The 12,879-nt window shown below is 45.1% G+C and overlaps 1 protein-coding gene across 2 annotated transcripts in view; it reads left to right on the top strand.

Annotated features, from left to right (window-relative positions):
* The window catches only part of CLCN2 (chloride voltage-gated channel 2), a 684,072-nt gene that overhangs the window by 636,226 nt on the left and 34,967 nt on the right, over positions 1-12,879 (top strand). For both annotated transcript variants that reach the window (XM_082249904.1, XM_082249905.1), the window contains one exon: positions 675-779. In XM_082249904.1, coding sequence (XP_082106030.1) covers positions 675-779 — 105 coding nt within the window. The remainder of the gene's footprint in view (positions 1-674; positions 780-12,879) is intronic.

Genomic DNA, 12,879 nt, shown 5'->3' on the forward strand with positions numbered 1-12,879 from the left:
TGTATTAGCAATGTACAGTTGAAAAGAAATTAGGACTAACTAATGGTGTACCTTCAGATAACTGAGACAGTTAAACATATCTTATAGGGCACTGCAAATCGCAAAACTGTAGTGCCAAACGTAGTTGCCCACAGCAACTAATATAAATTCAGTTTTCCCAAATAAGGTCAGTAGAAGATGATTAAGGGTTTTTTAGCTGTAAGTTAATGCACTTTGTCATATTGACTAATTCTGAACAGGCCTCACATCACGGTCAATATGAAGGGGCCACTACTGTATTCGAGAATGGTACACCATCTAAATGTAGTTGACTGTAACTGCACAAAATTAACTAACCCTCCAGTCTTTGTACTTTTAGCTTTATAGTGTCTGTGTCGACTATATCAAACAGTCTGCCTATCCCATTTCATGTGCAGGTGAAAAAGGAGAGGAAGTATCTGGTTGTTGGAAGCAATGTTGTTCACTTTTACATCAGTCAGTTTTTGTAAACTAGGCCCATTTATCCTAGAAAAATTAGGAGGAAAATTAGTGTTAATGTCCTGTGTTTTGCCTTGTAAATTACAAATCAATGCCCTAAAGTCACACTCTTTGCTAAAAATGAAAGTGGCAATAAGTGATTACATGTGCAGTACAGGTTACCAGAAGGCCATTTCAAAGCTTTTGTTGTCTTACAGATTATACAGTGGGAAGAACAACAGCTGGATGAAACTATCAATTTTAACAACTGCAAGATTGACCCAGCACCTTTCCAGTTGGTGGAAAGAACATCTCTTCATAAAGTAAGATACATCAGACATTTCCTATTCATACACGCTATTGTTCTATTTATTAAAGTAGAATACAAGTCAAATACTAAGTACACCTAAAATGTAAATGAAAGATGTCTAAATGTACCTATTTTGAGGGCGTTCCAGTCTGGTCACATGATCTCCCCAGCAGATGGCTTCAATGAAGAGGAGAGATAAAGACAACAGCTGCAGAGCCTGGGAGATATCAACCATAGGCTTACTATGGGGCATCTGTTGTCAGCTGCACTTCTTCTACACTGAAGCCAGTGCTGATAGCTGATCATATGACCGGACCAGAGCGCCCTCAGAATAGGTAAGTATATAGCTCTTTTCTTTACAGGTAGTTAGAATGGGGTAGGGGCAGATTTAGATATAGTTCGTATTTGATATACTCTGATTTATAGGCTCATACATTCAGGTTATTGGACACAGGCAGAGCCTTTGAGGACATGCTCACGTCACACTGTACCACTTGAACATGTTCCTTCATTCTAAGATTCCACAGATTAGAAGATTGAGATGCTCTTAAAGTGTCTCTTTACACCGAAGGCCCACCTCTGCAGTCAGCTATCGCTATAATTTCTTTCTGTCGAACTGCAGTGAATTGGACTGGGACAATGAACAACCAACACGATCCTGTATTCCAGGACTGTGTCTTGAAAATTAATTTCACCCTTACCAGAAAACTGCCTATGCAGGTGAGGGGAATCTGTAGATAAAAATAAACTCTGCAGCGTTGACCAAAGTTGCATAATGCCCTTACTGTAGGTGTATGCCATTTATGTACTTTCCAAAGCCAAATTAAAAATATCCCAGAGATGGCCTTATCCCGTCCTGCCTTGTTGCCAGGATGTTGCTAAGACACTCCCATCCATTTCTGCTGACCCCCATTATTATAGGAGCGAGCTCTCAAACGCCCTGCCCTAGACATGTATGGTCCACTATCTCTTCCATCACAGCATTGCTGAGCTCATGGCTGCTGTGATAAGGAAGAGAGAGAGCATGAAAGGGGGTTTGAATTGGTTGGGATTGTCCTAGCCATGTCCTAGAAACAAGGCAGGACAAGATGTTTCCATCCAATATTTCAGCCAGGCTTTGGTGTAATGGCTTACACCTGTAGCAAGAGAATTATTTAACTTTGATCAAAGCTGCACAATTTGTCTTTATCTACAGGTGTATGTTACCTGCATAGGCAGTTTTTTTTGTAAACCTAAACTAACCATTAACTTAGCAATTACCTTCTACCTTCCTCTTTTGTGTGTATGCCTTAAAAACATGCCATGAAATGCAATATTTCCAGAATGACTTTAATCTCCATTCACATGCGCAGAATCCTGTGCCTCAATGCCTGGACAGCTGAAGCTGCATATAAAAGATGCCTATTGCCTAAGTTACTGAAGGAGCATGTCTTTTTGACAGCTTAATTAAAATTCATGTTACAGAAGGTTTCCACAGCAGAAGTTTCCAAAAACCCCCTTCCTCTGGAGCCATGCAGAGTGCGTAATCGCTCCACTCTGGCTTCATATTCAAATGTAGGGTGAACCACTTCTTTCGACATGATACTCGGGCCACACAGTCCACTTAAAGATCAACCCCTGCTCCTAAGAGTGGGTGGAAATCTGTTAGTTTGCTTGCCTCTGCTCTACAGATGAATCAGACTTGTGGGTTCAATAGGTGGTGAAACTCTCTCAAACAATTGGATATTGAGGTCAGTAAGACATCCCTCAGTGAGATCCTCCATGAGAGCTCTAGACCTCATGGTAGCCTCCTTCAAGGCTGTTCCATTCACCCAGATTCAGTCAATACCTTTCCAGCACAACATTTTATCGGCCTGGAACAAGCATGCTTCTCCTCTTGACCTACACATACTCCTGTTTAGCCAAGCAAGATGTCATGATCTGGAGTCAGGCTCGGAGACCAGTAGCTACAGCAATAGCGAGGTACCTACCAAACCAGCTGGATAAGTACAGAAGCAGGTCACTCTGGCAGATAACACTGGCTCTACTGAGGTGTGGAGTCAAAGTATTAACCAGTGTTCACCAGAGCTCCTGATGGTGGGGATGGTTTTTGCTGTGTGTTAGTACTAGGTCACTGTACTCTGGATCGCCCTACCAGGAAGTGAGTAAGCCATAGTCCAGTAGTAGATATATCAGGTAAGGATAAGCAGAAGCGTAGTCAGTTAACAAGCCAAATGTACCTTAAATGTAAATTAAACAGTGTGTTTAGTATCGCTGTAACATCTCTATGCCCTGCAGATACCAGCCTTTGAACCCATCAGGTATATTCCCTTAAATGTTTTCTCCTGGAAAGTGGCCTTTTTGGTTGCTATCATTGTGATAAATGCAGGAGATCCCTGCCCTCCTCACAAACCTGTGCCAAAGGGCTGGCCAATCTCACACCACACTGCCACTTGCATAACAATGCCACGCTCTACTGCACCTGGCAAAAAGATTTTCCAACTTACAGGACCCAATCTAGGTGCTATCAACCTGAGAGTGATTGTCACTGGGTTATGTTAATTAAACAATTAACCCTTTAAGCTACCACCACTGCCTTTTGACAGAGAGGAGGAAACGCCTAATCTTAGGAATACCAGCTATGATTTTAAAATAAATGTCTGTAACACACACTGTCACCACAGACAGGTATGTTCTGCCAAAATTTCACTTTCCAAAATAATGTTGAATAAAGAAAATGTCAAATGGTGCAAATAAAATAATTACAGAAAAGGGTTTTACAAGCAATAAAGATACAATAAAGCAAAAGGAAGTAATAATATAGTTAGAAAGGAAGAATACTTGCAGTGCCCTTGGTTTTAGCAGAGTTCAGTCGAGGGATAAGGTATGCCAGTGGTTCCCCATATGGTCTGACATAGGGGTGTCTGGACTTGAAACGTTACAAATTAACTGAAGAAAGTAAATATGTTCATACTCTGGCTGTGATATTATTTGAAGAGTTATAAAACATGCTGAAGTTTGGCCTCCAACTGAGCTATTTATGACCAGTATCTGTTAGTTCTCTGGATTGCTCAGCTTGCGAGGGTGACCGTTTTATTAGGGTTTCCAGACGGAAATGTGGATTGGTAATGGAAAGGGTCTGTGTGTTCGATCAATGGACTGATTAGGTCCTGGCATCAGTCAACAGTTTGTGTATTGTATAACTGAAAGAAAAAGGTGGGGGTGTGGTTATGCCCTTCACATGACAACATGGCTGAGATGAGCTGAGACATGAACAAAATGGATGTTGCATGCAGCTTTTCATCGGCTCAATGCACACAACCATTACAATCATGTCTGTCAGGAGTGTCGCTGGGTTTTTCGGCTCACTCTGGTAAGGAGCCATTCCTCATTCTTTCTTCCTAAGGTGGTCTTCCACCTCAATGAAGACATAGTCTTCAATCCTTGTGCCCTGCTGCAGAGCAGTCAAAGGAAATTGCTCTTCATTGCCTGGACGTAGATGGACTCTCTCTAGTTCTTTCTCTGGTACCTCACAAGGGATGTCCTACTTCCAAGTCATTTATCTCTTGATGAATAGGACAACTAATCGCTAGAGCTTACACTCTAAAGAACAAATCTACACTTTTACACATCCACTTCACCATGTCAGTGGGTGTTTCCTGGTGGGCATTCTAGAACTAGGCCTCTGTAGCCCTATTTTGTAAGGTTGCCACCTGGTCCTCTGTTCATATATTTTTAAAGTTTTACCAGGTGGACTTCTGGTGTTCTGCAGAAGCAGCTTTCATCCGCAAGGTTCTTGCAGCTGCACTCTTGTTGAATGTTGTTGTCGTTGGGTCTGTTGGCACAGTACGGTTTGCCTAGTTGTTTCCCACCCTTCTTATTCATTGCTTGGGAACATCCAGAATTTACGAATACGCAGCCTGTATCCTGTACAGTACGATTAAGATAGGTGGAATTTTGACTTACCTGTAAATTCCATATTTTGAAATACAGTACAAGACACAGGCCAACCCTCCCTTCCATTTCCTGATTACTCTGCATTGCTTGCTTTCAAAACTTGGGACCCTCTGAATAGGGTAGGGTTATAGGGGAGACACCTAGGGGCCAGATTCATTTAGAATTATTTAGAATTTAAAGCTAAGCCAAAATTCAACTTTTGTGTTTCTTGTAGACTCCTAAAACCAGGTTTCCTCCCTTCTTGTCTCAATACAAAAGTGCAATGTCTATCAGCTGAACTTCCCAACTTGTTTATTTTGCATGAATCATTTGGGGTTGTTGACACCACCATTTGGCTTCTGCAGTTGGGCCGAACTTCACATTTTGGTGGAAATCTCTCTTCGCATTAAAACATGCAAATTTTCCTGCTATCAATGACACAAAACTTGATTTTCATCTGTGTGGTTTTGGATTTTACAATCTGCTACCATTAGCAGTAGTCAAAATATCCTGAAGTAAAAAACCTTCAGTAGAAAGCGCATGTCAAAATGATTTGTTGCATAGATCCAGAGATATGAAAGCTTTTGAAATGTTCATGCAAATCTTGGCTTCTCCTGTGAAATTCTCCCCTCTCCCCCTCCCCCTCAATTGTTACTTCAATAGGAGGGGTCACAATTGGGTTAGTTGATAATACCTAATTGTGTGCCAATGCCTATAAATATAAATACTCAATAAAGAAAATGGTCCATCTAGTTCAACATGTGTGTATGTCACTAACAGTTTCCATATTCCTGTACATTGTGTTCACGAAGAAACACATCTAAAAGTTTTTTTGAATTTAGCTACACTCCCCACTGACCCCACCAAATGTGGAGGGGAGCTCCACTGCTCTAAAAGTAAAGAACCCCTTATTCAGTTTAAGATTCAACCAGTTCTTGTCCAAATTCTTTGTGTGACTGCATGTCTTTTTTAGAGACCTTAGAATAAATAGTTTTCTCCCAGTGCTAGTCACCATTTAAAAATTTGTATATCGCCATTAAATTCCCTCCTAAGCACCTCTTCTACATGGAGAATACATTACATTTTTTTAGCTCCTCATAATTACGCTTCTCCAGCCCCCTTATTAGCAACATTGTCCTTCTCTGGACTCTCTCCAGTTCAGTTACATCCCTCCTAAAGATCGGTGACCAAAACTGGACTGCATACTGAAAATGTGGCTGAACCAGGGTTTTGTATAGTGACAGAATTATAGTTCTATCTCTTAGGTAAATATCCTTTTTAATGCAAGTTAATAATCTGCTATCATGCTTGCTGCAGCTTGGCATTGCATGCTGTTGCTGAGTCTGTTATCTAGAAGGACCCCGAGATGCCTCCCAATTTCCCCAGAGGTTCTCCCCCTAGCAAGTAACTTGCATGCAGATTTTTAGCTTTCAAGTGCTTTACTTACATTTTTCAGTATTAAACCTCATCTGCCATAAAGCTGCCCGCTTCTTTATTTTGCCCTTTATGTCGTCTTGTAAAGTTGCTATGGCCTGTTGTGCAATTGTTGTCCTGCTTAGCTTTGTACCATTAGAAAACACTGAGAATGAAATAGTTATTCCAACTGCCATGTTTATGAACAAGTTAAACAAGGTTAGTCACAAGATAGAGCCATGGGGCATACCGCTCACTGTTCTAGACCATTCAGAAAATATGCCATTAATCTCCACCCTCAGGCAGGCTCTTATATCAAGTTTTCTGGCCAGGTAAATACTTGATCATCAATGCCAAAAGACCTTAAAGTGGAGTTCCACCCTAATTTTATACTTGCCTCCATCTTCTCGCTCCGGGTCACCTGAAAAAGAAATGGATAATCGCATTTTTTTTTTTTTTTTTTACTTACCTCGTAGCGAAGAAAATATACTTACCTTACTTCTTCCTCCTTCCTCAGCCGCGGCCCGTGGTGACTTCCTGGCTCTGCAATGATTCCTGGGAGCTGAACTTCATAGCTCCCAGGAATCATTGCGCCTGCACCGGCCCCCGATGCCCAGAAGCTGTGGAGGGATGACGCGCGCGCACCGGAAGTGACGGCTGGGCCGGCGCAGGGCATCGAGGGACCGAAGAAGGCGGAAGAGGACGCCGAAGAGGATCTCGCTGGCTTCAAGCTGCCCACATCTGAGATGGCAGGGTTAGATAGAATAGTCTTAGAATGTGGCAAAGAGCAGGTTTAGAGTTCGTTAGTTTTTGACTTGGCTTAGCCTTTAAAAAAAGTTCCCCGAAGAAGATCCATCGTCAATTACGCCTCCCTCCGACCCCAACAATTGCTCCCGCGAACTGCCTGCTCCGCTGTGTGGTAGCTCTTAAATACCTAAGGAGCGGGGCTGCCCGGTGAAGTTTTCGGGTGGCACTTCCCCCTTGTGACGTCATCGACTGATGGCATGCCGTGCTGTGAGGTTCAGAGACATGCAAATATCCGGAATATTGCTGCACAACTTGGTAATTTTATTGAAGTATTAAAATCACATCACCGGTATGACAGGAACATGAAAGGTAACGCGCTTCATGCTTAAGTCAGCGCTTACTTAAACCTCATAAAAAACTCACCATGCCTCTTACTAAATACATTGGAATGTCTACTTTCAAAAAAAGGGTAATTTGGGGGGGTATTTATACTGTCTTGGCTTGTTAGTGTTTTAGGAAATGAGATTGGTCGTCAGTACATCAGGTGTGATCAATTTTTAGTAAAATGGCACCATAGCTTAAAGACTCTATAACTTTCTCAAAGATCAAATAACATACACTGATTTTGGTTATTTTTATCAGATATGTAGCCGTATAAATTTTGGCCAAAATTTATAAAGAAAAATTACTAATTTGCAAAAATTTTTAACCGTAACAAAGAAAAATGCATTTTTTTTTACAAAATTTATAGCACAAAAAAATACAAAACCTTATGGTGATTACCACCAAAAGAAAGCTCTATTTGTGTGAAAAAAAGGACACAAATTTCATATGGATACAGTGTTGCATGACTGAGTAAGTTTCATTCAAAATGTGAGAGCTGAAAATTAGTCTGGTTAGGAAGGGGGTATAAGTGTCCAGTAGGCAAGTAATTAATTTTGGCGTGGGGCTCCCCTTAAAATCCATACCAGAACTAAAGGGCCTAGCATTCTTTTTTTCACACTTGGCTGTCAGTGGGAAAACTCACTGACAGCTGATGAGTCATCGGTTGTTAAGGATGCGGTGGCCGGCTTCCAGGCCCACTCTTTAACAACCAGCTATACTTCACACAGAATTTGAATTGATTGATCAATTTTCAACCGATTCTAATTCCAATCATTCTGAAAATATGGAATTTGTTAGAAAATAAAAAGTTTTCATTTCTGCACAAGTTGCACTCATCCAAAGTTGCATCAAAATCGCATCTATCTAATGCAGGTGTGACTTTCTTGCAAGTTTTGAGGGTTTTCATTGAGGTCTATGAACTTCAAGTTGCATGAAAGTTTAACCAAAGAAGTGCAGAAACTACTTTGAAGTCGCACAGATATGAACTGTACTCATAGGGAAACGTGGAGTGGCAAAAAAAAAAAAAAAAGTGGTGCTGTGCATCCATCATCTGGATTTACATCTCTTTTTTTGGAATCTGTGGAAGAAAAATAAAATAAAACAACCTGTTTGTGGATTCTCAGTATACTGTATATCTGGCTATGAAATGATTTGAAGAATGTATGGCAGTTTGGCTTTTAGAGATTAGACCTTAAATATAGTTTCTCTTACATCCTCCGACAGTCGCCGCCCACTCATACAGTCTTCACCAATCGGTATTGACTTCCTCTCAGCAGGAGTAGCTAGGCATAAGACTTGTTAAAAGCAAAAGCATTACTATAGGCACACCCATGGGGCTGTCCCACTGGTCAATACCCCCCTGCAGTAAGCCATCCCAACTCAGTTTGTCTTCTGCTTAGTTCAGGAGTAGTCAGGCTTCCCTGTGCTGGGGCTACAGTCTCAGCCTTCTCCTTTCTTTTGTGATTTTATTTTCAGTATAATGTAATTTTTTCTTTACTGTACTAGCTGTTTATTTTGTCAGCTTTAGTTAGTCAGATCTTCGGAAGAAGATGGATTTTGCGGAGCTGGGATTCGGACTGGCAGGAGCTGATCAGATGGAGCCCCAGCCCGCCATCGAGCGTTCAGCCATGTGTTCGCTCTGGCATTACGAACGACCCATCCCTGTCAGCAGGGATGCAGCCTGTGAGGTGGCTACCTCACCGGACACATGCACGGTTCGCCTGTGCTCTGTGGTGTCCTGCGTTTTTTGGCTGACGGCATCCCCTGCCATCTGAGGGCAGTGGTTTTCCGTTTGATGAGAGGCACCCCAGGCCATCCGCTACAGGTAAGTACACTCTGTGTGGGGCCTCTGTCTGGGGCTGGCAGTACTGTGTGGCTGTGGTATCCCCTCATGTCTGTGCGTTTTTGGGGCTCCCTGATGCGATCCCTGTGGGGGTTTTTTATTTCACTGCTGCGCTGTGTGTGCTTGGAGGCCCCTCTCCTGTGTCACTTAGTGTGCTTTGGAGGTACAGACTATGTGTGTGGCGACTGCTGCAGGGTTGAAAACTGCCAGTCCGCCATCTTAGATGTGGGCAGCATGTCTGGCTTCACTATGGGCATTTGTGCAGCATTCTATGTAGTGGTTTTGGTGCCTTCCGGCGCCATCTTGTGTGTGGCAACAGATCGTTCGGTGCACGTGTCGGCGGCCATCTTGCCGAAGCCTCCCATTACATCCTATGGGCAGCCATTTTTCCTTAGCCTGCAGCTATAGTTCAGTCTCTGGCGACCTCACTTCCTTTTCCTCTGGAGCAGTGTCTGATGTGGTAACACTCTGTGGGGCTCTGTACTACTGTCCTTTGCATTTTCCTCTGTAAAATCCTTTCTGGCTCAGTTTTGTCCCTGCGGGGGTCGGTATAGCGGTGTGCTGCGGGGTCCGCGGCACACTTAAAGGGCCAGTACCTTGCAAAAAAGTTTTTTTCTCTGCAATGGAATCTCAGGACAGCAAATTCCCTCCAGCCCTGGTAGGGGACTCCAGTTCATCTGACTCCCCTGCTCTGACTAATTTGGCTGCTGTAGTGGCAATTTTGGTGTCCAATATGGAGGTGCTGATGTCTGAACGTGCTGCTAGGAAAAGGCCTAGGATTTCTTTTTCTTATTCAGAAGGTGATGTGGCTGCTGTCGGTGGCGTGCCCCTTTCGGGGTCTCGCTCTTCTCAGGACCCGCAAGAGTCTGAGGCGGAGGTGGAGGGGGTGGATGATTCTCCCTCTGGGTCGCCTGAAGAACACGTGGCTATGGATGCGCTGATTCTTTCAGTAAAAAACACTACATTTGGAGGATGAGCCCAGTCCTCCGGGCATTGTGTCCTCTTTTGGTACACATAGGACCCGCAAGTCGGCGCAGGTTTTTCCCTGTCCCTCTGAGTTTCATCACACTGTGAATGAACAATGGCGCAGTTTAAAAACGCACCTTCACGGTGCTGAAAAGGTTTCAACTACTTTACCCCTTTGCGGCTTCTACAGATTCACGCTGGTGTGTGGCCCCCTGGTGGATCACACTGTGGCCGTATTGAACGAGGCTACCCTGGCTCCCACTGAGGATTCCCCGGTGTTTAGGGATCCCAGGGATAGGAGTCTGGAATCACTTGCGCGCCATTCTTACATGGTGGCAGGTTCCATGCTAAAACCTATTTTCTCCAGATGACGTCGTATGACGAAACGCGTAGGGCGTGGTTTTGGTACGTCAGTACGTCACTTCCGGGAACGGTGGTTTGAGCCGGTGGAACGCGGAAGCGGCTCGGCGAACACCTTATGCTGATAGTGAACTCCCTAAATGTGAGTGGATGCTAAGTTGCTCTATTCTTATCAACATATACTACGCAATGGAGGCTTATCTTTTATTCTAGTGACCGAGGAGTGCTGAGCCACCTGTCTTACAAGTGCGGTAAGCAGCGGTGCAATTGGTGGGGATCCACTGGCGCCATATATTGCTATAAGCACATATTCACTCACGTGGTTAATGGTATCAGTAGCACTCAGCACTTTCTATATGTATATGTGATATATGGTATGGTACACTGAGCACAGCCCATGCTATTTTACTGAAGTTTTACTAGCACGCAGCACTTTGCATTTTTAAACGCACTATTTGCACTATATGCAATTTATTAATATGTATGATTTATACAGTTTATGAAACCGCACAAATACACATTTTTGATTTAAAGTGGTAGCGACGGTCCCAACATTCCTTGCACTTTTTCCAAAACCTATTTTCGCCTCTATCATGGTGGCTCAGGCGGTGGCGGAATTGACCAAGGCGCTTAGGCATACGCTTGTGACTGATTCTGCCCCCCCTACTACTGTGGAGATGGTGGACCAGATTTATCAAGGGGGTCATGTATTTGTGTGATGCGGCCTTGAATGAGGCCCCTCTGGCTGCGCGCCTGTCCAGTGTCGCGGTGCTTAGCCGTTGACTGATCTGGTTGAAGAGCTGGTCGGCTGACCAGACGTCCCGGAAAACGGTTGCCGATTTCCCTTATGTGGGGTCTCGCCTTTTTGGTGAGGCCCTGGATACTTTGGTTAAGGGAGTCACTGGGGGCAAGAGCACTCTGCTGCCCCAGAATCCGAAGAACAAGTCTTTCCGCGGTAAGCGGGTTCCTGCCTTTAAACCCAATCAAGGGTCCTTTCGTGCCTTCAAGGCACAGAACAACGGTAAACCTTTCAAGGGCCAAGGTGCCTAGCGAAAGCACTGGGCGGGCAAACAGAAATCCGGCCACGCCGGTGCGGCGGCTCAGTCCGCCTCTGCCTGAAGGGTAGCCCTCACCCGTTTCAGGGGTGGGGGGACGTTTGCGCGGTTTCCTCCAACCTTGGCTGCTCTGAATTCCAGACAGGTGGGTTTAGGAATACATTAGATCGGGGTACAAGATCGAATTCCTTTACCGGCCGGCGGACAGATTCTTTCCCTCAAATCTTCATTTGACCCCAGAGCGTTTGCGAGACCTGCATCGGGCGGTGCAGGATCTCCTTGCCCAGGGGGTGATCGTCCCAGTGCCTCATCGGGACAGATTTTGGGGTTTCTACTCGAATCTGTTCACTGTGCCCAGAAAGGTGGGCAAGGTGCGTCCTATTCTGGACTTGAAAGCTCTGAACCGCTTTGTGCGCGTTCGCAAGTTTCGGATGGAGTCTCTCCGTTCGGTGGTGGCCTCCCTGAGCCCGGGAGAATTCCTGGCCTCTATCGACCTGAAGGATGCGTATCTGCACATCCCCATTTTCGAGGGCCATCAGAGGTACCTCCGGTTCGCTATCGCGGAGGAACACTATCAGTTTGTGGCGTTACCTTTTGGTCTCGCTTCGGCTCCAAGGGTTTTTACCAAAGTGCTGGCGCCTGTTCTGGGCCTGTTACGGGCACAAGGCATTTCGGTTCTGGGATATCTGGATGATCGCCTGTTAAGATCAAGTGCCAGCCAGAGTCTGTTGCGCGATCTGTCAACCACGGTACAGGCGCTTCAGGAGTTCGGTTAGACCATCAACGTTCAGAAGTCGACCTTGTCTCCTTCGGTTCGTCTCCCATATTTGGGAATGGTTCTGGATTTTGCTCAAGCAAAGGTGTTTCTGCCGGAGGACAAGCTCTGGACCCTGCAGAACGAGATCAGGTCCCTCAGGGACAACGAATCCTCGTCACTCAGGAGCTGTATGCGGTCCCTGGGGTTGATGGTGTCGGCCTTCGAGGCGATACCATTTGCACAGTTTCACACGCGGTATCTCCAAGCGGAGATACTGACCAGATGGGACAGATGGCCTCAATCCTTGGACTTGAGAGTGTCTCTGAGTTGCCGAACCAGAAGGGATCTTCTGTGGTGGCTTCGGTCTCCGACTGTGTCGGAAGGAAAATCTTTCCGGCCGTTACTATGGACGGTGATTACCACAGATGCCAGCCTGTCGGGCTGGGGTGGCGTCCTGGGCAATCTGTCTGCCCAGGGCACTTGGTCGGGGGAGGAGTCCTCCCTTCCGATCAACATTTTGGAATTGAGAGCGATCAGGCTATGCCTGCTCCAGTGGTCGGATCGTCTTCAGGGTCACCCTGTATGGGTGCAGACGGACAATACCACCGCGATGGCTTACATCAATCACCAAGGGGGCACCAGGAGTGCCTGGACGGCCCAGGAAGTGACCAGT

The sequence above is a fragment of the Pelophylax lessonae genome (assembly GCF_965119305.1).
Source record: "Pelophylax lessonae genome assembly, chromosome: 3".
In the NCBI taxonomy this organism is placed as follows: domain Eukaryota; kingdom Metazoa; phylum Chordata; class Amphibia; order Anura; family Ranidae; genus Pelophylax; species Pelophylax lessonae.